Source organism: Plectropomus leopardus, chromosome 3 (genome assembly GCF_008729295.1).
Source record: "Plectropomus leopardus isolate mb chromosome 3, YSFRI_Pleo_2.0, whole genome shotgun sequence".
NCBI classification, from domain to species: Eukaryota; Metazoa; Chordata; class Actinopteri; order Perciformes; family Serranidae; genus Plectropomus; species Plectropomus leopardus.
Genome location: NC_056465.1, coordinates 25,844,175 through 25,871,474, shown reverse-complemented (window position 1 = coordinate 25,871,474; position 27,300 = coordinate 25,844,175). Strand labels below are relative to the sequence as shown.

Sequence of the window (27,300 nt, the reverse complement as noted above, 5' to 3'; positions counted from 1 at the left end):
CACATACGAATGTTGCTTAGACCTGCGCACTTCTCTGTTGACAGAGGCTTAGTTTATCAAGTGTAAACTGTAGAGCATATTCACCAAAGTAGAGGACATGCAGGGTGCGGTCTCCTCTCACAACGCCATTGTTGTACTATCTACAAAGCTCTGACTTTTTTCACTGCCCAAGGCCTAAAGAGCAGCCCGCCCTAAGCCAATATAATTAAGAGCTAATAATTTCATGCTGTGGAATGAAGGGCAGGGAGCTCACAGAGGTGCTGCTCAAGCAAACAGCAAGAAGACATACATTATGGTGCCATTTAAAGTGCATTGTGCAATGAGCTGGATTTAAATTTAAGGATGTTAGATTGCTTTCAGTATCAGCTTTTAAAATGCTGTCTGGTATCACAGGATGTCACACAGGAAATGAAATTGTGCATACTTGTTTTTCAAGGCAACTAATATAAAATACATTCTTACAATTTTAAAAACTACCTTACACAGTGCAAAAAATATACACAGATACCAAGCAGTAGCTAAAGAAGTTCTGATACCAGTGTAAAAAAATACCTCTGATACTGCCTAAACTGCGAGGTGAGCTGTAGCTAGAGTTGTTCAGATACCGATGCCAGTGTTAGAAATGCTTCCGATACTGCCTAAAATGCTGGATCGGGTATCTGCGAGTCGTCTAAGCACCAATCCGATGCCACATTATACACTTATAACCTCAAAAAATGTTTACACCCAGATAAACAGCAGTTATCCCGTAAATTAATTATTCCTCTCCTCTTTAAAACAGTAGTCTACACAGCAAGGTAAACTGTGCAGTCAATGGCAACTACTGTTATATGGAGGCCAAAAAGGAATTGATTTTCGGTCAGTACTTAATGTCAACATTATAGGCACTATTTTACACAAGATGGTACCACCATGTACAGTGCGCAAGGCCTTCAGGATTAGCAGTACACAGCTGATAAGATTTTTAAAGCGATGGTATCAGATGATCGGTACTTGGTATTGGTCGATACTCAAGTTCGGGTATCGGTATCGAGAGAGCAAAAATGGTATCTGAACATCTCTAGATGTCGCCCTTATTGTTCAATTAAAATAGAAACATAATAGTCCTTGATCTGCTTATTTTGTGCATTCATTGTGTCAAAGTTCAAACGATTCTGAACAGCACACATCTACAGTGAGCTCAGATTACATCTCACGAACTGGACATTCCTCTCTTTTGTAGACACCCCCTGCAGTTTGTTCCCCTCAGGGTTTTTCAATTGTTAACCACAAAACAATGTCAACAGCACTGTATCTTTTTGGCAAATCTTCTTGTTCAGCTTCCAGGTGATTACGTTCAGCATTCCAGAACAACATATAACATCTGCACGGCCATTATCATCAGAAGTGCCCATGAAGGTGTGTTGTATAACAGATCAGATACATGACATTTCAGCAAACTCTTACACCAAACGCTGTGGTTGTTTTTGAACCGATGGTGAGGCATTTGGCCAGGCGCCTCACATTTCAACAAGAGTACCATCATGTCTGTTGTGTAGACTCTGTCTTGTTCTGAGGAAAAATGCTTAAACAGTTAAATTGAGCAGGTGACGGTCTGGTCGGGTAAGTGGTAATGTTCTGGTTACTGTAACTTGAATTGTGTGCTGGCAGTTTGACCACATCACATGGTTTGAATTTAAGTTCATAATTAGTTTCCAGGAGAAATTTTTTTAAAAAAGGAGTTCTTAAAACCAGAATTCTCCATTAATTAGGTTGGTAGTTAATTACATTTTAATAGTTTAATGGAGGTACATGAGAAAACAAATTTAGTTTGTTCAAACACACTGTAAACACTGAAACAGTTTATTCGGAAATCAGACAATCGATAGGTTTAGCTTTTCATTGAATACAAGTTATTAAATCTCAGTTTTCATGTTCACACTACTGTATGAAAATGTAATATGTGACTCACTTGGAAGTGATTGTTTTTTTTTTTTAGAGAATATTGACCAATAATAAAATGGATTGTGTGAGTCGGGGGATAGTCTTATGATCATGAACACTAAGAAGAAAAAGGAAACAATATTGTTGTCCTAATATCCCAGATTAAGATAGAAGTTTTGAGAAAATTGAAAATGAGGCCCCTCTCGTTCCAGTTTAGTGAAACCACAAAACTTTTCATCAGCTTGCAAAGACCTTTTTTCAAAAACAACTAAGTCTTAGCGATGTAAATCACAGGTTTTATCATGATACGATATATTGATTCTTTGGACAACCATACAATTTTCGGGAAGGAGGTGTGCTTGAATAAAAATGGTGACACAGATGTGACGGGGGATTTTCAAAATCAATGCATATCTTAAAGATGATTGATGATGATGTATTGGTGTTTTCTTTGCATCAATAGTATTGGATCGCTGGTCACTGAATCGACACATCTTTAGAGATCAATGCATCGTACACCCCTAACAACCTTTCAGTGAACATCACTGCTCTGATATTTCTGTGCCACTTCCTGCATGTAGTTATCAGTGAACTTAAACACAAACTTAACTAATCATTCCTACACTCCACTATTAAACCCTTTGAAATCTGTGCAAATTGGCTTGATTTATTTCAAAAACGTGGCAACAAGTTACAATTTATAAGGCAATTACCTGAAATTTATCAAAAAAATAAATACAAATGTAAAAAATAATATTTCTTTTTTTGGACATTTCCCCTATTTTATTATTATCATTTATTTTTTCTCTCCTTTTAATCTAATGATCAGGTCATTTTCTTTTCCCAGTTTCTTGCAACTTGTGGGACATCTCTTGCCAAGTTGGGTTTTTTTCCTTTTCAGCCATGTTTCAAAAGAAACCACACCAATTCAGGCGTCTGAATGCAACACAAGAAAACTGATGTTGCTCCAGGGTCAAGGGGATAAAGGCCTGTGTTTCAACCTCAGAATTTGGACCAGTAGTATAAACTGAACTGAACTTCATTGTTCAGCTGTCAGTGCTGTTCAGCTGTATCAGCAAAACTAGTAGCAATTCCCCATAAGGACAGGAACTTCCTCATAACTGTGAGAGGGGTCCATAAAGTGTCTGCCCATGACAGAGTGAAGCAATTTAGTCACATGACCTCTTAAACGCCACCCTACCTTTGAGCACTGACTTCTGTCCCCTCTTAGCAGAAATGCTCGTGATTTACAGCCCTTGCAGCTATATCAGTCCATGGAAAGTTTGTTTTAATAGTTCTATAAAACCACAACGTTGCTTCTTCTGTATGAGCCACCACAATCATTCATTCAATATAACCTTGACAACGAGGTGGCTGGTTTGCTCTACAAAGGAGATATTAAACAGCGGAAAGGGAGGGGGAACATTTCCTATGAGAGTAAATGAATCATAGGGATGGAAAAAGGGAGCTCACACTCATGAAGTAGGAGTTAATGATGAACCAAAAAAAAAAATCAGGAGCAAACAGGATCCCATTAGCCAAACACACAGTGAAGTATCCGCTATAAAAACAGACATTTTAACCAGGACAGCCTTATATCATCAAACACCGAAAGATCAGAAACATTCCTGGGTTAAAAAAAAACCCAAACCCTGAGCTGCTCAACAAGTGGGCAGACTCCACATGAGTTAGTTCACCTTCTATGTAACGTTATGCAACTTACCTTGTCGAGACAAGAATTTTCCCCTTAAATCATCAAAAGCCAAAGTGGACTCCTCTTTCACAGGACGGCAAAGCGCTGCTGTAAACTATAAGGGCGGGAGGGCAGGCAGGCTGGGGCGGCAGCAGCAGAAAGACAGAACAGCAGAGCAGGGAGAGAAACAGAGACGGGGGGAGAGAGACAGAGGGAGAGAGAGATGGGATAAGGGAATGAGAAAGTAAACTGACAAAGTGTGACTGGTACAGCAGTCTTCCAAATCCCCACCCTCCCTGACTCACACAGTGGATGAATAACTACCTCACAGAGAGAGAGAGAGAGGGAGGAGAGGAGGCTGAGCCAGAGAGAGCGAGCACTGTGTGCGAGCGAGCGCCAAGACAGAGTGTAACTGGGGTGAGAGAGAGATAGCCCCTATTTAAATTCTCACGCCAAAAAATAAAATGCAACCTGCAACTTTGTGACCGACGCCCCAAATTCAGTAAGTCCCCACCTTTTACTCTCAATATCACACCCTCCACCCACTGAAACACACATACAGAAACACACACGACACTGGAGTCGCCCTGTAAGTTTTCACCAAGGGGTGGGCTGATAATATTATTCACAGGCAGCAGGCGAGAAATCAGTGGAGACTCTGTTATCATGAAGGGGGCCATTGTTACGCCTCTCAACAAGGCCAACACCCATAAGGCAAAACTAGCTTCCATGTTTCTCTCTGTGTTGGGAGACAATCAGGGTCATGGCTAAAATACCTGAAACAAGTCTTGAGTAGCTGCATTTCTTTAAATTTGTGTTCTTTTGTTGTGTGATATTTGGCACAGAGAAAAATCTTATACATTCGACCTAGGCAGTGACATAAACAGTCGTACAAGCTTGATGTTTGCTCAGGGTTGGAGAGTTACACTAATGACAGACTGAAACGATTGCTGCAGAGGGAAGACATGACTCATGAAATAATGCTTTAAATTCTTCAGAGCGTCCCGTGTGAGGAGATTTTGCTTTCCTTGATAAGAAATCACTTACTCTGATCTCACTGCCACACCCAGCTGTTCCAAAGAAGAACAAAACATAAAATCAGTTGTCACATGTTCCTGTTTATGGATAATTTTAGTTCTTTGGCATCATGTAAATGGCCACATGCATGGGGAAAACCCTACGGATTCATTCATAATACCTTCAGATTTGCAACATAACTAGATGTTTATGTTGTCCGTGCACAATGGTTTAAATACTCAAGAGTTTCTAAGATCAAGTGGCATATTTGTAAATCAATGAATAAGGAAGCGTTCACACTTGACTGAAAACAAAAACAAAAAAGCATCGCAAAGCCAGCTCATGTTCAAAATTTAGCTTTGAAAGGCTTAAGTAAAATGCAAACAGCAATACAAGCTCTAGAAGTCTAACTACATTTACAAGCATATAGTCTGATGCCGTTGTTGTAAATACTATTTGAACTTGCCTGTTCAAATCACACACATCTTGTCTCTGTAAAAGCCCTCCTCAGTTCTGTTGCTGTGTATCTGATCCACTGGGCTGGTTTTACCTGTCACTCTGTCACTTGGGGGTGATGGACAGTGCATTTTAACCCCTCCTCCAAATACCAAAACACACCTGACAACAAATCATCACTCCTTGATGAGTGACTCCTTGCCATAGTCGCTGACAGAGCCATTTCAAACATGGTAGCAATCTTGTCCTGCAAGCCCAACACCCCTCTTCACCTTGCTTAATAAGCAACGCCAGGAAACGTACGTTATGGTGGTTTAGAAACGAATGACTACAAATAAGTTGAAGCGCCGTGTAAAACATAAATAAAAACAGAATGCGATAATTTGCAAAACCTTTTCGACCTATGTTTAATTAAATATAGTACAAAAATATTTAATGTTAACACCAGTGAACTAGTTTTTGTGAATATACACTCATTCTGATTCATTCGCATTTGAAACCACCTCCACATGTGGTTTTGGATTTGCAAAAATCGGACTTCATGTGATTATTTGCTGTTCAGATTTCATAAAATCAATCTGGATTAGGGCTGGGGCGACGTGTAAATACATATAAATACGTCGATTCACGTAACGTGCGTTAAGGCGTCGCACCTAGTGGTCGCACCGTTTCACACAGCGCGCGTCCTGTGAGCGTGAGCAGCACCGAGCGTGTTGTTTTTTTGTTTTGGCGCTCATGTTAGATCAAGTTAGAGCGTGCACACTGCACATTTGAGCTGCATGTCAGCCGCAGCAGATCTAGAGAAACGGTGGCTCACCATTTTTTTACGTGTGAGGCTTGTGTTTGTCAGCAGGACTAGACTGCTGACAAACTGAATGATAACATTGACTCTATACCACTTTACACGGCAGTTTAAAGTCTCTTTCTGTCACAGAGATGAGGAAATACAAAGATGTTTGTCTCACCTCAACGTCCTTGCTTCCCTTTCAAAACAAAAGCTATTTGACTTTGTGGACAGAATGCCATCAGCTGCAAATACAATGCATTTTATTTTGAAATGTTTACAGGACGAGGTTGTCAACCGTGCAGGAGCTTGTATAACTTCATAAATTTGTGGAATATGTGCTTGTAAATATGAAAATACAGCACTTGTATCAGCAGGCAGCGATATGCCTTATGGCCCAATTAAGGTTGGACCATTTTGATGCAGAAAGAATGGACTAGTTATAATAATTTCTGTTAGATAAAAGTTATAGTGTTATTCAAATTGCACTAATTTTACTGTAAGATGCTTTGTTGGACTGCTAGACATGAGGTTTGTTACTGTAACAAAGAGTAACTGTTTTGTTAAGTGACTTGAATTTTACATTAGTTTTATTTATTTTGCTGGTTTTCTTGCTAAATGTAGATTGCACTACATTCCTTTAACTTGAGTGGAACAAGCTGCATTAATTTTATTTTGGAGAGACTTTATATCAGACTGTAAAACACAGATTACTTAATTTTTTGTTGGGGAATAACACCCTACGTTGTATGACAAGTTTTAAAAATTTTATTTTTGGTAAATTTGTTATAATAATCGAGTAATAAAAACATAATAGATCAATAAAAAGTATCATAGATAGGTTAACTCGCATTTGTAGATGCAGCGACAGACTGTTTACTGACAGTGGTTTTTCTGAAGTGGTCCAGAGCCCATGTAGCAATATCCTTTACACAGTCATGTTGGTTTTTAATGCAGTGACACTGAAGGGGTCAAAGGTCACAGGCATCTTATACTGGTTTGCAGCCTTGTCCCTTACATGCAGATTTCTTCAGATTCTGTAAATATTTTGATATTATGGATTGTAAATGGTGAAATCCCTAAATTTGTAGATGTCTTTTGAGCATTCCAACTTTTGCATTGTTTTGTTGCTCCTGTCCCAACTTTTCTGAAACGTGTTGCAGGCATCACATAAAAACATATTTACATAAAACAATGCAGTTGATCAGTTTGAACATTAAATATCTTGTAGGCTGTATTTAACTGAATATAGCTTAAAAAGAATTTAGAAATCACTGCATTCTGTTTTTACTTACATTTTTTTTTTGGAATCGGGATTGTAGTTATTAACCCCTATGACTGCTGATATGATTAACTTCAGAAACTAAAATATCATCTGACTTCATTCACACTATGCCAGTGTGTGACAGAAAGAGGCTTCATCAAAACAAAAGACACCACAAGAAGTCATGTGAGAAAAGTTAAAAATACCCATGTTAATGCTTGTGAAGTGAAAGTGTCAACTATTTGGTGTATTTACCAAAGTTAAAACCAAAAGTATTGTTTCCCTAGAGGCACAAAATACATTTCAGATGTAAAAATTTAAAAGACAAAAAAGAACTACATACATTGTTGTAGTGACAGAAAACATAAGTCATTCATTCAAGTGGAGGATGAATAACAGTCAGTAACCTACTAGTGCCCCTTGTGACTGTTGCTGCATCTCAGTTTTTTTTTTTTTGTCAAAACTTGTAATAACAGCTAGGAGTTAGAAATAAAAGTTGGGGCATGTCTATAAAATCAAATATTTCAATTTGCTATCAAAAATCATTTTGGCTTCAGATTAGCCCCACTTTTCTCATCCACTTTGCAACATTTAGTTACTTTAATTAATCAGTAAAAAACTAAATGTTGCAATGTGATAAGTGGGATAAAAGCACAAACTACAATAATACTCATGTAATTCAATTTTGATCAGGCTTCAGCAGTAAAGTATTAGCAGGTTGTAAACTTCTTAATGCTTCAGATTCCAGAGCCTAGACATGAATTGTAGATACACCCTGTTTCTGGGACACATTGCCAAACAAAATGCACGAGCGTGTCTTGGAGGAGAAAAAAATTCAGTACATAAAGCACTTGGTCACCTCACATCTATAGCTTCACCTTGAAATGCAATGAGCGCTACTTCAATTGAACTCGACTGGGTGTGGATTTCAAGTGTATTTGATACTGCTGAAGCTTAATTTTGAAGTATTGATAACTTGGAAAGTGTAAAAACAGGAAAGTTTGTGCAGCTGACGCATTACAGCAGCGAGCACAAGACTCAGAATTTTCCACCAGCATGTCACACACTGGTGTGAGGAGTCCGACTTTGCTGCCAAAGTACAAATCTCAGGTCAAACTACTCAATGTGAAAATTGTCCTCTATCAAGATATGATGCTGCTCTGAAGTGCCGGATCATAGTCAGGGCATTGCCTTGGAAAGTTAAGACTAGTGGTGTATTTCAAGTTACTGGTGCCATCTTTTTGTCAGGATATTATATTTTGTATTTCTTACTTTACATACTGGTTTTATACATTGTGTTGTAGCATAAGGCATATAGTTTTACATTTTGCACACTTCATACAATCAGTACATTATACCTATTTATAATCTTAAAGATTTACACACTAGTGCTAATAGTTTTTATTTCTACTGTATTTCTTTTTTTTTGTTACTATATTTATATTTTATATTTTATACACACTCAACACATAATACATATTTATCTTTTTTAAATTTTCACATACTAGTGCTAATTGTTTTTATTTTATTTTACTATATTTATATTTAATATTTTTTACACACTTTCCACTCAGCAAATTTTATGTATTTATTGTTTTTTAAATTTTCACATACAAGTGCTAAGTGTTTTTATTTTCACTGTATTTCCTTTTTATAATTTTTTACAAATTTTGTGCTGGTACTCATCTCTACTTATAATTCTCCATGCCTTGCTAGGGGGGATCAATAAAGTATTTCTGATTAGGATTTATTACAAGGTACAAGGTAGATTTATTAGATATTTTTTAAACAAAGTTTTTAAAAAAACAAAAATTACATTTGTCCTTAATCCTGCTACATCTTGGTCTCTTCCTGTGCTCAAAGTTTTAATCAAGTCAGCAGAAAATCACGAATGGCAGCAACAACACTGAGTGAGTGCCAAGTGGAAAAAGATACCAGCTAAGTGAATGTCACTAATGTCACCTGGCAAAAACAATAACATACATTCCAGTCAAGCCAGCAGGATGACAAACCCATCCAGGAGAAAACAAAAAGCATTAGTCAGTGTGCACTTCCTGGGCTTCAGTAACAGCGATGTCACGGGGCCCAGGTCCTCTGAGTCTAAATATGTCTGTCATAACTGTGTCTCAAGATAACAATCGAGTTGAAGAAGATGTGCATTCAAAAAAAGCCGGTCTCATTCCACACAGGTTACAACTCAATCTCATCCAAACTCGTTCTGCTGCTTTGTTACCCAAAGATGTTAAAAAAAAAAAAACACTACCGAATCATTCAAAACAAGCACAGCTCATGTGTTGGGATGGACTGTGACATATTTGCAAAAACTGAAAAAAACAGGTCAATGTAAAATGTAGCCTAAAAAATCTAATATTGGATACACTTACAATAAAGGCTCAGGGTAAATTCGGGCTTATTGCATTAACTTTTCTAAAGATTACGCAACACAGTATTTAAAAGAAAAACAATCCCTCCAGTAAAAAAAAAAAAAATCATCCCTTTAGTGACTTCTGTCTACAGAAAACTTTTCTGGCTGGCACTCCTTTAGAAGAAATATCACAGGATAACCTCTGCATCTCTTTTCTGCAACGCCTGAATATAAGAATGCATGGGCATGCGACATTGTCATCTGCATAATCATAATAATAATTTTACTCTCACTTATGTCATCTGTCTAGAATAACTGCTAATAACCCTCTACATTTGAATGGGCCCATTAGTTTCCAGCCATGCATGGAAAATTTGTGATATGATAAAAATGAATACCGCAGACTTATTGATATTCAAATTTAACAAGACGTATCCATTTTAAAAACTAATTTAAGACAAGATAACTAGATTCATACAACCAAAGGGTTAAGTTGTAGTAACCGTAGTAACTGTAGTAACCCCCCCCCAGCACAGGAATCTTGCTGAACTTGTCTGGAAGCTGACATGTTTCCACCATCTCTCTTTCACTGTGTTTGCCTGTGGGCGTGTGTGTGTGTGTGCGTGTGTGTGTGTGTTTGTGTGCGAGTGTGTGTGTGTGTTTGTGTGTGGGTGGGTGTGAGTGCAGGTGGTGGCGGGGGCGCAGTATCACCCCTACCTGCAACTATTCAGACAAGGCCAACACTGGTCTCATTCTCTTCATGCCCCTCCCTTCCTCTCTGTCCCCTCCGCCGGTCTCAACGACTCCGATTTCTGGAACTTTCCACAACACAACAATAGAGCATCGCGTCCTTATGAATGAGCTCAAGGTGATGGAGGCTGTGGGGAAACAACTGCAGTTCAACAGGTGCAGTGAGCACAACGGGAGGTGCATTTGCATGGTGGCATCACTCGGTCTAAGTCCACATACTGCGGTACTAACAGGGGGACCTGCAGAATCATTAATCCCTCCTGAGTTATGAGCAAACGTTGTTGCATCTGGTTAGGTATGAAGTTGCAAAAAATTATGCTTAGGAACTGTTACAGCATAGAATTAAGCTAGTTTACACCTAATAGAGCCAATAATTACACAATGTTAAAACTTAATTTCAAATGATTATAACGAGGTTTGTTTATAGCTTTCCATCGGTTCTGATAAAATTGCACTCAAACTAACTGCAGAGAACTAGAAACATACAGACATCACAGTAACGTCAGGGGAAGGAGGGTATTTTTAGGGGTGAAACCAAATGTAAATTCACTGTATCGTCTAAAAGAATCTCTCACCGCACAGGAAAACAGTGTGCAAACAATCATGCAAGTACTGTAGGTCAAAGTTGAATCACAAAAGTGTTCTATAAACTGTGATGGGTGTTTACAACACACCTTTAAATACCTGAATGATCATCTGACTGCTTGTGCTCCCTGATCTGATTTATTTTTAAAAGATGTTTCAGTTCTCCGCTCTCAGTGATGGACTTGGATAGTATAATGTATAACTAACTGATTGAAATGATGGCCAAATCTATGACAAAAAGGAACCAAGGGTACACCGATGCTGCCTGGATCCAGACCTTATTCCACCCACCACCGAGTTCACAAATCTGTCTGATATCAGGTAAAGATTGGGAGGCAATCCTCAAGACCGTATGAAAATGTGCACGTTCTGACGGGAGCCCACAGTAGTCCTGCTCAAAAACAAGCCATCACTTTAAATGTTCCAACAACCCTGTAAGTGCTGAAACATCCTCCTGATATCTGAATGTTGAAACTAAATGTAAACGCCTGTAGGACTTTGCTTAAATTAACTTTGCAATTTAATTATTTTTCAAGTTTTTGGCATCAGAAAATTGTTTAACCATACTACTCACAAGTTTGAAAGATGCACATCTGGAAACAACGTGTAGTTTACTGGTTTTTTATATCTTTGCTACAATACCAAGTTCAATTGTACGGAATATTACTTGGGTTTCCATCCAGCAGCACACATTTTAACAGAACTTACAGATCATCAGCAAAAGAAAATGCAAAAAATGTGAAAATGTTAAGAAAGCATCAAACCTTAAATGAAGGAAAACAACAGCTGTATAATGGAGAGCACACTGGACTATGGAAATAGAGTTTTGAACAACTGATATCATAACTATGTGCTCTTGGAGGAGTTCTGGTGACAGCCTTTATGCATAAGTATGTTAAGGCAACAGTGACAACAGAGAGCTTGTAGCTCTAAGTCATGACTTAATTCACTAAAACGGTTTTATTCAACAAAGTTGCATTAATCTTTTATCGGTACACCATTGCCCCCAAGCCTAAAAACTTTTTAAATAATATTTTTTGGGAATTTTGGGCATTTCCACTCTGTTTTTTCAATGTGCAAATTGAAAATGCACATAAAAAGAGTTACATGGAACCACACCTAGTGTTTCACTTCAAGTCATTGTTAGATATTTATCCCATTATCAGAAAACACAATTTGTCTCAAGAGGCTTTACTAACTATACAAAATACAACCCCCTAAGTCCTTTTTAATCTTCCGGAAAAAACGGAAAAAAAGGAAGAAACCTCAAGAGCAACTGAGGAAGCTGCTCTCCAAAGATGGACAGATGTGCAATAACTGTTGCATGTGCAGAATAGACCAACAAAATAAAATTACAATCCAGACAATTTAAATGACAAAAATGATGCAGAAAATACGACTATGTAAAAGGAAGACTGGCAAAATGTCAAGAAACTTCAGAAACTTCCAGCTTTGCCAAACAGCTACAAGCTGAGTTCACACAACCTCGGCTCCACCATGTAACCTGAAAAGAGGACAGGCCACATTGGTCCACCAGCACCTAATAATTACAGAAGGGGAATCCCTCATCTGTTTAAAAACTTAGTTTTCTGCCTCACTGAAAGCCTTTTCTCGTCTACTCAAGGGTGTGCCCTGGTAGGTGTCTCATGCGAGCGAGCACGCTCAAACTCGTTAACTAAACAACTCCAGACTTGATATGTGGGGCAAGTGTAAAACACGCCCGACAGACAGGTTGAGATTATGTAAGACTCAACCACGACTGGAATGACACTATCCATGTCTTTCAAGAATACCTAAAATGCATCTATGACAAGAACTTCCACTTGATCGTTTCAAACATATACATGTGTCAATGCTTGTAAAAATTTTAGTTGGAATTTTCTGATACAACTGATAATGACACACGCAGAGAAAACAATAGCCAGTTGTGACAACAGCTTTTCAACATTTATATCTTTTCTTACAATTTGTAACAAGTGTGTTTTTAAAAGCCTGACCTTTGGTCTAATTTTCCAAAACCTGACGATGCAGCTATTAAACACTTTGACTTATCTATTCATGGCTGCAGATATTGGTATCAAAACCATGACCCAACAAGCACAGTAACAAACACAGGACAAAAAAGTCATCACTGATTAAATGTGAAACACAGCTTTCCTTGCATGCTAGTCAAAACACAGCCATAAACATCTGTGAGGCCATCATGACATATTTAATGGGACTGAAATAGCCACTTACAGCCACAGCTACAATAAAGGAAACAAACTTTTTTTAAGCAGAAAAAGTCAATTTAATCCAATGAAACCAAAGGCTATGGGTGGGGGTGGATGGTTAGATTTCAATGGTACATTCGACAAGCTTTTTAGGGCCTGAAAACCACACTGACTCAAACACCACAAAATGAAGCTGTAAAAGATAACTGTGACTAAACCCTTAACTAGCATTCATAACATTTACCTCAATGAAATACTAACTGTCGGATAAGGCAGCTTACTCAAAGGAAGAAGCACATCAAACTTTGAAGCATGAATTACAAAACAGTCTCCTAAAATATCAACAAAGGAGTGTACACATAGTGTCACTTAACACAGTTTCTATCCTTTAATGTGGGGTCAATATTTATGCATTTACTTGGATAAATAATGAATTCAGAGATGCTCTGTGAACCTCAATTCATCCTCATATACTGACTTATTTATTTACATAACTATTCAGCATACAAAGCTAACATGGGCTGGGTTAACTGACAACACACAGATCCAAAGTAAAGAGTGACATTTTCACAGTTTGCCTGAGGCGTTTTTTATGAAACAGCAGTCCCTCTCGAGTGTTTTCAAATACCCCTCGGTCACAAACTGTCATTTGCTTCGTGCTTCTGTGAACCAAGTAACTGAGAAGTGACAAGGATCCCTTTAACACCCGACTAGTAGGGAATATGTGGTGAGGGAAACGTGCATGACTAACATTTTTCCACTACCTAGCAAATCACTTTACTACAACTGCTCAGTGAGCAACAGGAGAAGACTGTGGTCTGTGTGAAGTCTGACTGCTGCATAAACACACCCAGCTCAGCCTGCAAGAGTTTTCTTGTTTGAAAAATACACGTCAAAGTACATGTCATTTTCCACTGACTGAAACTTGTCTTAAAGGAGTCTTTCAGACAAGGTGTCGACATTTGAAGCTGATGAGGCGATAACAATATGCATCGCTGGAGCGTTAACAGTCACAATGCTGCAGTGTTTACATTACTATCAGAAGTACACCTGGGCTGGTTGACCTTGGAGCTCTTTGTCTCCATCCCACAGTTGTTAGCTACGGCTAATGTTTACATGTCTACACAGAGTTAGTGATCCATAATCTACCTGAGTAGGCAATTATCTGAGAAGAGAAACATCAACGAGGGTCATCGAGTACGAGACATTTGAGAAACATGAACTCCATGAAGAGAAGAGCTCAGGGTCTGCTGCTGCAACATATTCAATATTTTGGCTTTTTTCTATTTGGACAAAGAATGCATATTTTGTTATTTGCTCTCTGTGGGTAGTTACTGATGCAAATTTGCCCCCAAAAAAATAAGTCTGTCCCCAATATCATTTTAGGGGCCTTTAAGAGTTAGTGATAAGTACCTGCCAATAAAATTTGAAGCTTCGACATGATTTGACGCAACCTGGGAGGTTGGTGGGATACTAGTAATAAGTCATACTCAGACACTCTAATCAGCCTGCACACGAGCCTACTTTAGTAGGACCTAGCGTCGCTGCATGTGTGAAAAAAGAGTAACAGAGTAAGTCAAGAAGGTGGAGGGTGGGTTATTGCAAGCTATGTTTAAATAGGGACGCTGGTCTGGCCTCATCACTTGATGCAAAGTGGGTGATTTTTCTATAGCTGGCGGCTGTGGATGTCCAACTGCAATTTGTCTTACTTGTTCTTTTTCCTTGTTAGTTTTACAATTTAACGCTTGAAGCGGGGGTCAATATTTGCACTGAGAAGACTGGCCTGCTTCTGTCTGAAACTTGCCACTTCTTTTCAATGTTCTCCACCAGGACAATACACCGTCCCAGGAACTGGATGGACGAAAAATGGGTGCGCCAGAGTCCACTCTGATTCAAGTTAAACCGTTAGAAACAGCTGTAACATGTGGCCAAAAGCTAAGTTTCACTTTTGATTTACTCTGTTCAAACTAGGAGAAATGCTTACCCACCTGTTACACGTGCATGCACACATCAGTGGGCTCTATGTATCTCTTACATGACGATGTGTGACAGCTACAATCGACACAATTGCCTTCAAAGTGCAGTGCACCCACTGTGCAGAGCGGAAGGAGACCCGGCTGTCAATGAGCTCTTTGTCCGCAGCGCAGGTGCAAATGATGAGGAGCGGGCACATACAGGGCGATACATCAATAGCCAACATAACTCAGGTAATTGCTTTGCAAATTTACTGTAATCTGCAACCAAATGTTTTCAAGAAACACACATTTGGGCACAACACCGGATACGAGGTCAGAGGTAAGTCGCACCTAACTTTGCTTTAAAAAAGAAAACCCAAAAAACTCAGCCTGCTCTTAATTTGCAGCAAAATGTATTTTGGTCCACAATATTAAACTTAGAAAGAAGCAAATTAAGCCACTTGAGTGAATTTCACTTAAACATGACGTTACGGAAATTGGCAGCGCGCGCCCCCCACACCCTCCTTAAAATAAATGCACCTGAAATGAACGAAAATCTCGTCAAGTGCGCACGTTGCGAGGTGTTTAATCGCATAAAAACATTGTAAGAAAGTACTCACCTTAAATAAACCTGTGGAGACTGTAAAAAGCTGGCTGATAACGTCGCCCAGCTCGTGTGAGGAGTTCAGCGCTGCTTCCTCTTCCTCTCCGCTTAAATCTTCCTCTTGACTCAGACCGTTGATGGAGCTGGAAAAAGGTGGAGTCACCTCTGCGCTGCTGTGAGCTGGTCGCCTAATAAGGACGTAACCAACCGTATGTATCAAATATCAGTCATCACCAATACAAAATCAATCAGCGCAGATTTATTCAGACAAAAAAAACAAAAAACGTTGCTTAGGCTGCTTTTGCTGGGAGTGACCCTGTCTAAACTCTAGTATACGGTAGATTAGAAGCACGCCATTTTTGTCTTTGAACTGAAGAAAGTGAAAGATATTAGGGGCATATAGGCTAGTTAGCATATTATAACGTCTCCATGGAGAGTTGCTATTTACCCAATAAATCAAAAAACACACACATGGGAAAAAACAGTTTCCTACATTAGAAGTGTGTGCCAGTGCGCAGGGTCGGTTGTAAATTGTCTAATATAAATATAATTAAGTAATCACTCTTCATCAGATGAGTACTGAATTTTGTGTTTCTTGCTGGAATTAGTTTTTCCTCTTCGCTTTAGACCTACTTTTCCACTGCCTATTGGCATGCAACTGATTATCACTAAGTAGGGGAGACCAGGGACAGTTGTAACATTCCTCCAATCTCAAACAAGCTATGGATCCACACCATTACAACATGCTCTCATCCCAAGTTGTTGCACATCATCGCTTTGTGAGTGGACTCTACTGTCTACATTACAGATGTCAACAAAAGCATATGGTTAGGTTCAGAAAACCCCCCAAAACATAATGGTTTGGCTCTACATTCATGCAGGAAGTGAACACTGGGGGTTTGTTGGACCCACCCGCCCTATCAGGACCCTCACGCTCTTTTTATTACATTGTCACCGGCAGTGTTTCAACCTGATGCCATCCAGCTGCGTGTCATACAGCTGCCATGGGGTCCATCCGGTCACATTATCAACTGATGCTGCCTGTCAGCGTGTCATTTTATATTCATTTATATAGTTTATTTGATAGGGACTATACAAATTAACATAGTACAACCTGTTGTACTGTTACAATGATAGTTACAACAAAATAATCTGCTAAAAGCACACATGACCTACCTGCCTCCACATTTTATCTCTTCAATGTTTATCTGCCACCACTGTACAAAAAAAACCCCAAAACACATCGCACAACACTGTTATCCAAGCCTCAGATCAATGAATGACACAGTCTGATACCCAGTAAAGATAAAACTCTGCTTGTTCATGTCTGTCAAACAGCAGCGGCAACATGTTTAACATTTCATGCTATGTAAACCATACCTCTGCTCAGGTATGTGCGAGTTTATTTAACATTTAACATTAAAGAAAAGGATCTGATGTGACTTTAAGTAATCCCACGTGAGTAGCCTGTTTAAGTGAGGTGATATAGATACTGGAATGTTGTAGGCGACGCTGTCCTGATGGCGAGCACCTGTAATGATTACAGAGGGATTACAGAGAGAATGGTTTACCGTCAGATTTTATTGCGGGGCCCTTTATTACAGTAAGCCTGAGGCCTCAGGAGAGCTTTTAAACCTGGAAGAAGAAGAAGGTGTTTGATTCTTTTATATTTTTGAAATATGCATCTGAAATATGTATAAAATATAGAAAATGCCTAAAATATGTCTTTTTTTCTAATTCGACGTTTACTTTAATGGAGAACAGACACTAACAAAACATGTTTACAGTTGAACATACAGGCAGAACAGCTTTCCCTATACCAACAGCTACAATGGTTTCATTAACCTTTGTGTTTGTTGTTACTGGCTGTACGGTTGTAGTGACTTATAGCAGTGACTGCTGAGTGACAATCAAAGGTGGAAAAATGGCTGGACTGGTTGCACTTCCTCCTGTGTCACATTTTTGGGTGATGACAGTGACAAGCAGAGCAGAAGTAGAGCAGAGGGCAGCAGGAGGCCATTGTGTCATGTCAAGTTTCCTGTGTGTGTCGTCACTATTGGGAGTTTTTGACAAATGTGTTGTGTAAGTCAGATAATGGTTAGCCAATGCATTTTTTTGTATGTAAAAGAATGTAAGAAAACCTGTTTTTTTTTTTCAAACAGTGGCTTATACCTTTTGAACTGAATTTTGAAAACTGTGATCATCCACTTACCTCTAGGCTACTTCCTTTATATACACTGAGCAGTATACAAGCATTTTATGCCAAATTTTTAAGCACTAATCAATATTTAATCAGCACTTAAACCCAAACTACCTGCTGGTCTTAATAAAAAGGTATTCCCCTGATGATAACTCACTAATAACCCCAAATATAGAAAGTGTCATCAAACAGAACTCAGAATTATAGTCATGGTGACCCCTACTGAAAATATTGGGTTACTGCAGCCTGTAACAACTTTGTTTAGTCCATTATTGTATATACAAGTCTCAAATAAACTTTGAGCAGTACAGAGATGGAAGAAAATCAACAAAATATGCACAGTGAGTGCTGTAGTGGAGGCTGTATGCAGGTTTATGCCGTGCTCTTTTTCTGGGTGTTTCCAGTAAGCACACATATCAGCCAAAAGCCACTGGAATATTCAGGAGAGTATGCCCTCTCTCCTCTAAGTAAATTTCCCATCTACCTTGTAGTACACCCAACTTATCAGCTACCACTACACCATATTATATGCGTATTACATATATAGCCTTATGACATAAATAATAAATAGTATTTCATAATCATACGTTTAGGTCTTTGGTTAAAGCTAGAGTTGATCATAGAGTTAATCATGTCAGTTACTGCTGAAGTGATGTCAAACTGTCAAACTAAGCAGCACTGATCAAATATGAATCAAGACTCTCTTCTTGCATTGCCTGTTTCTCACCTCAAATGTTTTCAAAAACATATTTTAGTGCACTGTTTAGCTGTAAAATGAGAATGTTTGAGACCCACCTGCCATGCTGAGATACAGTACCAAACACTGCCCACCAGCCAGGCCAACTTTCTGATTTACAGTTTATCCAAAATAAAGCTAAACAGCACACTAAAATATGTTTCTGAAAACATCTGGGGCAACAAAAAGGCAATGCAGGTACAGAATCTTGATTCATCAGTGCTGCTTAGTTTGACAATTTGACCGCGGTTCACAAGCAGAAAACGAGTGTGTTTCCATTGACATGAATAAACCTGTTTATGAATGGATTTTTTGAGCATCCCGTTTATGTGTCTAACACCAAACACCATACTCTGTTTATGAGAAACCTGAATATGCTACCTGTTTTACTCTGAAAGAAACTTGAATGTATATGTGGAATATGAATAACTCTACTTCTCATCGACATGACTGACAGTTGCAATTGGGACTCCTCACCCCTGATTGGTTGCGTTTTTTTCACAAGCACTAAGGCTATTAGAGGTGCTACAAGGCCACAGATTATCAGTCTTATTTAGTACAATGCACAATTACTTTCAGATGTTCCAAAAAGGAGGGTAAACACAATCAAATGTAGCAGCTATTTCTCACAGATAACATTTATGTTATTCACCTCCAAAAATACAGTACGTCTTGAACCTAATGGGTGTGAGATCAGGGTCAGAATTCTTCCCATTATAGGCAACATCAAGAGTCTTGAGATAAAGCTTCAGGAAAGCAATAAAATCTCATTTGTATGCCTGTTGTACCATGCACAGAGAACTCCAAATTTGGTAATCTCACCACTTTGATTTAGCTACTGGCTTGATTGCTGCCACTCGCTGAAACACTAAGAGTGTTCAGATAAGTATACACACTGTTACAATATTTTAATCCTGGAAAGAAAGGCAACTGTCATCACAAATCTAGCTGTAGTTGTCTGATGATGTTGCTCCTCGACTAAGAAGACATAAATCATATCATAAAACTTCATCAAAAACATGTGCGAACCTTTCATTCTGTAAATGACACTCAATCTAATCCTGCAGTTTTATTATTCCATACTGGAGGGAATTATCACAAAGAGTCTTCTTTTTGCAGGTTAGGTGTCATTACACAGAAACAGACACCCTCTTCATTTTAGTGGCACCCATTCACCTTCAACACAAAGACATCAGTCAGGGCAGCTATCATAAGAGCACTCAGCCCCCAAGGGCACCAGTAGACAGTTTCAGCCAAACATGCCTTGTTTGTTCATGATTTAAATGCATTTTTGGTCAGTGTTTGGAGAAGCATTTTTTTGGAGACTAGCACTTTCTCTATTTAGGGTTAAGTTCAACGACAATATCTTAAAAAGGCCAAGAATTTAAATGATATGTTATTGAGACTTCACAAAAAAAAAAGGAAAAGAAAAAAGAGTGGCACGGATTGCCAAACATCCAGAAATGTTTGTGGGATCATTTTGCTCTTTCTGTCCTATATGTGGCTTAAGAGGAGGGGTTGTTTTCTCAGGACCTTTACCAGAGGGCTGGACTTTGGTGGGACAAGTGGGCTGGCTGCTCTGTCTGCAGGATGAGAAGAAAAGAAAGAAATGGAAAACAGGGAGGGCCGAGTGGGGGTTTTGAAAGGCCCTTTCCACCCCTTCTACTCCCTCAATTTATAGGTCCTGCACACACACCCACAGACACACACACAGATCCGAGAAGGCAAAGTCAGGATGTGACATCACCCACAGGAAGAGAAGCCAAACAACTTTTTCTCTCTTTACTGTGTTGTCTTTGCTGCAGAGTGACGTTGGAGACTCTCGGTCTGCTGGTGCCCGGCAGAGAGGGAGAGGATCCAGAGGAGTTCGAGAGGGCAGAGCAGCTGGATCTGTCCTCCACGGAGAGTTTGAAGTCAAGGGCTCCGGCGCCTGAATCCTCCCTGAACTTTCCACCACATTTCTCCGCTGTAGGATTTCAGCCAGGTACAGTGCAGACAGCTTTTTCCATTCTGTAACGTTAGTTTGTTGTTTTTGTTCTCCCACTTCCTTTATTTCTGATCCGAGACTTGCTGTGCCTTCTTTTTTTCTGTCTCATTTATGTGTCGGGTCTTGAGGGGAGTTTGGTTGGTCTCCAGAGTCTGAGGCAAATTCCAGAGAAACCATGAAAGTATGCCAACAGTGCGTGATCAGACATGCTCCAGTCTGCAGGCTGTTTAGGCACGTAGGGAGACGTAAACTGATCAGAATTTAAGACACTCTGTCCCACATGCTGTCACTTTTGGTACAAACCAATACTGTCTTTAGTGTCTCAGAGGGTCCAAGTTTAATGTTTCCCTGAATGAAGCACTGAGTGTCACATATGACCATGAGCCTTCCTCAGAAGCCCTTTTGTTATGGACACACTAAGAGCTATCTCATGACCACGTATTCATGCTCCCCCAGTGGTGAGTTATGAACTGAAATCAGGCAGACTGTGAAAGCTAGTGGAAAGAAAAAGTACCCTTCTCATATATCAAACACTTTTTTTTCATTTTTTTCAGTAAGAGTGAACAGACTACTTGAAGTGAGGAGTCTGTGGACTGAGAGTTTTCTCGAATGAGGCACTAGGTCAACACAAGTTCACAACAAACCTCCAGATCAGTGCTTGGTCTGTAATGTGAGCACAGATGATAATGCAGAGACAGAAACTTCTGCTAATTTGAGTCGCAGAGAAACAACCACAGGAAATGTTGAGGCCGGCAGTTCAAAATGGGACACAAATGCGGATATAGTATCATGTTGCAACCACAGTCACTTGAATGTGACTGCAGTGTCAAGTCTGTGGAGGCATCTGATACAGTTACATCATAACTCAGTGGAGTATAACACAATGATATGTACCTAAACTTTATATCTTACTACCCACTTTATTTTCCAATAATAATCCACTTACTTAATATTCAAATTCTTATATCATTTTTTTATTATCATAAATTTAAAGGCTGTGAATCTCATCACCAGTCATCTAGGGCGTGTGGAGGCTGAACTGAGTGGGTTGCCATGCTTTGTGTTTTTACACTAAACTTAAAGGTCAGATATTATGCTCATTTTCTGTTTCATACTTTTATTTTGGGTTTTCACTGAAACATGTTTATATGCTGTAATGTTCAAATAACACATGATTTTTTCCCACACTGTCTGCCTGAATAAACCTGTTCTCAATGTCCGTCTGAAACGCTCTGTTTTAGCGCCTGTCTCTTTAAGCCCCCTTCCTGAAAAGCCCAGTCTGCCCTGGTTGGTCAGTGTATCCAGGTTTCCATCTCTGCACCACCATTGCAGCCGGGGAATGACTGTAATGGCACTGTAGTAACCGTTTCTCTCTAGGTAGACTGAATCAAATTTGTTTACATTAACTTGGTAAGAAAAACCCTGCATCACGTACATAAAATGAAACGACACTGTCTCCGTTGATTTTTAGCCACCACCTAAAAAAATGCAAACCCCGAAAGATCAATATCAGTGTGTGTACACTCTATTTAGAATATTTCTGCTGCGTCGCCTTGCCATCTGACAGTCCTTTCCAACAGGAAACTGAAACTGTTGTCCCAAAGCGACCAGACACCATAGACAAAAAGAGTAATTTTACTTCGCAAAACAAGTGAATTGCTGGTCTGTTGCTGCCTTGACTGGTTAGTGTGTAAGGTAAAGTGAAAAAAATATTCCAAATATAGCCTAAACTTTCACTGATATTGATTTTTTAGGTGGTTAAAATACATTTTGCTGCGGCCAGTGTCCACAGTAGCACATTGCTTCGCTTTTTTGCTGGTAGATTTGGTTTTTCAAAGATAACAAAACAGCAAAGTAACAACACAAAATAAGCGCAAACTTCAGACAGACCTGACCATGACTATATATTTATCATTTTTGAAAATGATAACAAAAATTAACAAATTTGCTGATTTCACATATCTCTGTCACTGACAGTGTGGGTGTGACTACACTGTAATTCGCTGTTGTGACATCGCAGCTTCTCAGAGGTCCTGACAGCTTGTTTAGCTCTTTAAAACCTGAGAAAATTGCTGGATGTCTTTTCAAAAACACAGGAAGAAGTTACAAGTTACAAGAAAATGATCTGAAATCGCTAAAAAGGATAAGTAGGATGGTTTTTAAAGAGGGAATTATAGCAAGATGAATTATGGTTTTATAGTATAGTATAAAAAATAATAATGAATTGAATAGTTTTCAGAACTTTTTCCCCTATTTTGTAATTATATTAACATAATAATTTATCTCCCTTTCTCACTCTCTCTGTCTCTCTCTCTCTTAAAAGTAATTTTCAGTCACTTTCTTGTCACCTTTTCCTATTTCCTTGCAATTTGTGGGACATTTCTCACCAAGTTGCTCAGAAATCAAGCCAGTTGGTTTGAGTTTCAAAAGTTTTAATGCATGTGAAAGGTGTCTGAATGCAGCACAAGAAAAAACATGGTTTCAAAGGGTTAAAGGCGAAGTATCTGAATACAGACTATGTGCATTTCTCTGTGGATAGAGTAGTTTCTGCAGCACCTACACCTGCTTGATTTTTAAAAAGGAATTTGAGATCTGACGTTTTGCAGTATGGGAGCTTTGTCGTCACCTGAATGTTCTTTAAAAGTTGTGCTGTTTCAGAGCAAAGTGAGCATTGTGCAGTGGACTTTTTCTTTCACAATTCTCTCTAGAAGTGGTTAACCTTTTGTAAGCCGCTGCACGCTATTCATTTTCCCAATTATGCTTCACTCAAGTGGCCTAAATTCTTCCACAACTGAGTAAAACTTGCTATTTTTATCAATGGGTGCCACTGAAGATCTTGTCATATGGTCATCTTGATCACACAGAGCAGAGGAGGAAATAAAAGCACATTTAGGATCCTCAGTTCCTCAGGGGGGAATACAGTTTTCTGTGCAGTGTGTACTTTGGCTTGCATGAGTCATTTTAATGATCTAGTTCTTGAAAATGTTTGACTTGGGAATTTTGATGTCATGCTTACTTCTCGGTTTTATATGGCCCCTTTGTAAACAATCTGACCATGATATGGTTTGTAGTTATACCTTTGATGTTTTGGTCATATGCAATTTTTGGTCTAAAGCAGTGGATTGGCAAGAAAAGAAGAGGCCTCTGACTTCTCTTGTTGTTTGTTCTTCACAGAAACGTCCCACCTTCTGAAAACAAGAGCTCCCTGCAATCTGTGCACGACAGAAGCTGACCCCCTGTGACCAGATTTCCGAGCTGAATCCAGCCTGGTTGCATCTCTCAGGAAGGTCACGCTTTATCAAACTCAAAACACATTACTATTCCAGAGAGCTCACTCCCCCCTTATCTCAGGGGAAGCCACGGAGTCAATGGCGTTGTGTCTTGGACAAGTGTTCAGCAAAGACAAAACATTCAGGCCGAGGAAACGGTTTGAACCGGGCACCCAGCGATTTGAACTCTACAAAAAAGCCCAGGCCTCGCTCAAGTCTGGCTTAGACTTGAGGAAAGTAGTTCAGCTGCCAGAGGGAGAAAACATCAGCGACTGGATTGCGGTTCACGTGGTGGATTTCTTTAACAGGATCAACTTGATTTATGGCACGGTGAGCGAGTACTGCTCCGAGCGCACATGTCCCATCATGTCTGGCGGGCTGAGGTACGAGTACAGGTGGCAGGATGGCGACGACTACAAGAAACCCACCAAGCTGCCAGCTCTCAAGTACATGAACCTGCTGATGGACTGGATAGAGTCGCTGATCAATAATGAGGACATCTTCCCCACCAGAGTAGGTGTGTGAGGAGTCTATAAATAAAGGCGTGAGACTTTTATTGAGTGTGTAACCTAATACGTGATTGATTGCTGCCTGCACAGACGCTGCGCTGCATCAATGCTGAAGTGTCAGCCTGGAGTGCAATGCTGTTCCCCTTCATTAAAATCCCAAATGGGATGATAAAGTTCGAGCAGAGGTTAATGAAACAATGAGCTTGGCATTTAGGAGATTGAACAAGTGATTGTGGTGGTATTTTATCTCAGTAACAGTTCTGACAATCTGCTTTTATGAGAGGAGAGAATCAAGAGCCTCACCGTGTGGATTTTGCATAATTTTCCTCTGGGAGTTCATACAGGTCAGGTAAAATGAAAACTCCAAATTTCCCATAGGTGCTAATGGGTTGTGTCTATTTGTTAGCAAGTGATGGATTTGCAAGAGTCTGTCCTCCTTTTACCCAGTGTGTTCACAATCCTCCAAAGCCTAAATAGGCAAAGAAAATTGATGCATACTGTAAGCATAATATGTAGAACGATGTGCTCTAGTGCAGAGGTTCCCAACCTTTTTACAGCCCTTCAAGGATCAAGTAATAGAGAATATTTCAGGTACAAGCATGGATGGATTACTAAAAAGGCCTACTGTGCACAGGCCCAGGGGCCCAAAGTGTCAGGGGGGGCCCTGGCATTCACCTGCAAAATGTCAAAGTTTAAATTAACATGCAGGGACCAGGGAAAGACCACAAAGAGACACAAAGAGATGCAAATGAATTGCAAAAAGACACTGCAAATCCTGGAAAAACAACTATAAAGACACACAAAATGACTACAAAGTGAAACAAAACAACTACAACGGGACACAAAATGAGTAAAAGGTGACACAAAATTACTAAAAAGGACACAGAATTACCTCAGTAAGACACAAAATTACCCTAAAGAGACCTAACGACTACAAAAAGACACAAAACAACGAGACACAAAAACTCATAACGGTGCATGGCAACAAAGAGACACAACGCCAACGAAAAGTCTGTGTGTCTTGTGCCTATGTCGGAGAGGTGGTGTGGCCCTTTGCATATCCGCATCAACTGCAAGAGGTGTTTATCGTTTCTCATGACAGAAAGCATAAAGGCAATTTTTAGACTGACTGAAGGTGCATGCAACTGAAAATCATGTTGTTATATATTTTTAAATAAAAGTTCTATAGAGTATTAAGTTTGGGACCTATCTTTTCTCTGTTGTGTCTCTTTTACCTGACAAGAGGTCGTGCTCTGTCTGACACTGACTAGTACTCAATATTAATGCTGTTTAGGAGAAATCATAATTACTTACATGATATTACATCTGCAAAATGATGGGTTGCAATTATAGAAAATGATTACATTTTTGTCTCAGGTTTAATGAAACAATTTCTCAGGTGGAAGTCTACTAATGTTCTCACACGTGTCTCCTTTTTCCACACTAGGTGTACCTTTCCCCAAGAACTTCCAGCAGGTGTGCAAGAAGATCCTGAGCCGTCTCTTCCGGGTGTTTGTGCACGTTTACATCCATCACTTTGACAGCATCTGCAGCATGGGTGCAGAGGCCCACATCAATACCTGCTACAAGCACTACTACTACTTCATCTCGGAGTTCAACCTCATTGATCACTCTGAACTGGAGCCGCTGGTGAGACTATAGCGCGAGCTCAGATCTGTGAAGGAGGTTGACAACAGGGAGCGGGATAAAGAGGTTGAGATGGATGTTTTGTGTTTGGAGGGTTGTCAGTATCAGTCTCATAACTGTCAGTCTTGCAGAAAATATCAGCAATCATGCCATCTATAATCTTGTTGTGCAGCATGCTTTGTGAGGCTGAGCGTTATCCCTATGTCAGTGTGTTTTCCCAGCGGAAAGTAACAGCAATCTTTGTCTTCTGAGGCAGCACAGACGACAATTTATCCCTTAGATAAAAATAATTTTCCATTTGACACTAGAAATAGAATTAGCTCTCACTTTTCCCCAATTTTCCACCATGAAAGAAACTTGTTAACTGCTTTATAGAAAACTGTTTGGTTTGAAGCAGAAACTCTCAGAAGAAAAGTTGTTGACTTTTTGCAGTCATGTAATGAGTCAGTTTGTGTAGTTGTTGTTTTTTTTATTTTTTCCAACAAAGAGACCTTCATCACATATGAGCAGATGGAGAATGGTGCTTCCAGCGTCAATAAAAGGCTTCAGTTATCATCATTATGAAGCCCAGGCTGTGTAATTCCCCTCATAAAGTGAAACGAAAATGAGAAATTTATGTCAACACGCCACGGAAAAGATGAATCTTCTAAACAGACCCTGTTTTATTGTACCACCTTTAGTGCCCGAGGTGATTCTTCTTGTTGCAACGGCTTTCTTTCTCACAAGAAATGATGTTTCTCATGTTGAAAGATAAGATTGCACTAGCATTCATTCATCTCCTTGTACAATATGAATTTGATGTGTTGAACTTGTCCTGTGTTTGCTCTCCCTACAGAAGGAGATGACCGAGAAGATATGCAATTAAACAAAACCACATGGACAAAAGGAGTTTACATTTTCACGTTATCTGAGCCCTGTGAGAAATCTTCGGCTTCAAAACACTCAAAACAAAGGACGTTTCTACATAAAGTTGTATGAGTGATTTTCTAAGCATTACTGGGAAGGTCCACTAGCTTACCACACTTCTTCATGTGGTGACACTCCGCCTTCACAGAGGTTTTTATTTACAGTAAGTGTGGTGCTTGATGCCATCATTATGTAGGACTTTGTGTTTGTTTATAATACATCTCCTGTACTCCTGTACTGTGCTTTTTCTTTCCTCCTGTGCATGTATGTTTGTTTGATCTTTTTATATACGGCGTTGGAGTCTTATTTTATTGAATGAAAGTTTGTATTTTTTATGATGTTTTTTATGGTGTGAACTTAAAAATCCAGCCTGTAAATGATCAGTGCTTTTGCAAATGTATTTTTTGCACAGTACCACATAAATATGTACAAAAACA

General features: G+C 39.4%; 2 protein-coding genes across 3 annotated transcripts in view; one reads left to right on the top strand and one right to left on the bottom strand.

Moving 5' to 3' along the window:
- The window catches only part of elovl1b (ELOVL fatty acid elongase 1b), a 20,134-nt gene extending 4,375 nt beyond the window's left edge, over positions 1-15,759 (bottom strand). Inside the window, exons 1-2 of one of the 2 annotated variants that reach the window (XM_042481690.1) lie at positions 15,626-15,759; positions 3,647-3,756 (exon numbers count right to left, since the gene is read on the bottom strand). The gene's annotated coding sequence lies outside the window, so the exon portion shown is untranslated. The remainder of the gene's footprint in view (positions 1-3,646; positions 3,757-15,625) is intronic. The other variant, XM_042481683.1, reaches the window with a different exon arrangement.
- On the top strand, positions 15,055-27,300 carry mob3c (MOB kinase activator 3C). The gene is made up of 5 exons (XM_042481697.1): positions 15,055-15,257; positions 20,076-20,529; positions 23,707-24,318; positions 25,758-25,960; positions 26,793-27,300. Exons 3-5 carry the CDS (start codon positions 23,901-23,903, stop codon positions 26,820-26,822), a joined length of 651 nt encoding a protein of 216 aa, XP_042337631.1. The 5' UTR covers positions 15,055-15,257; positions 20,076-20,529; positions 23,707-23,900; the 3' UTR covers positions 26,823-27,300.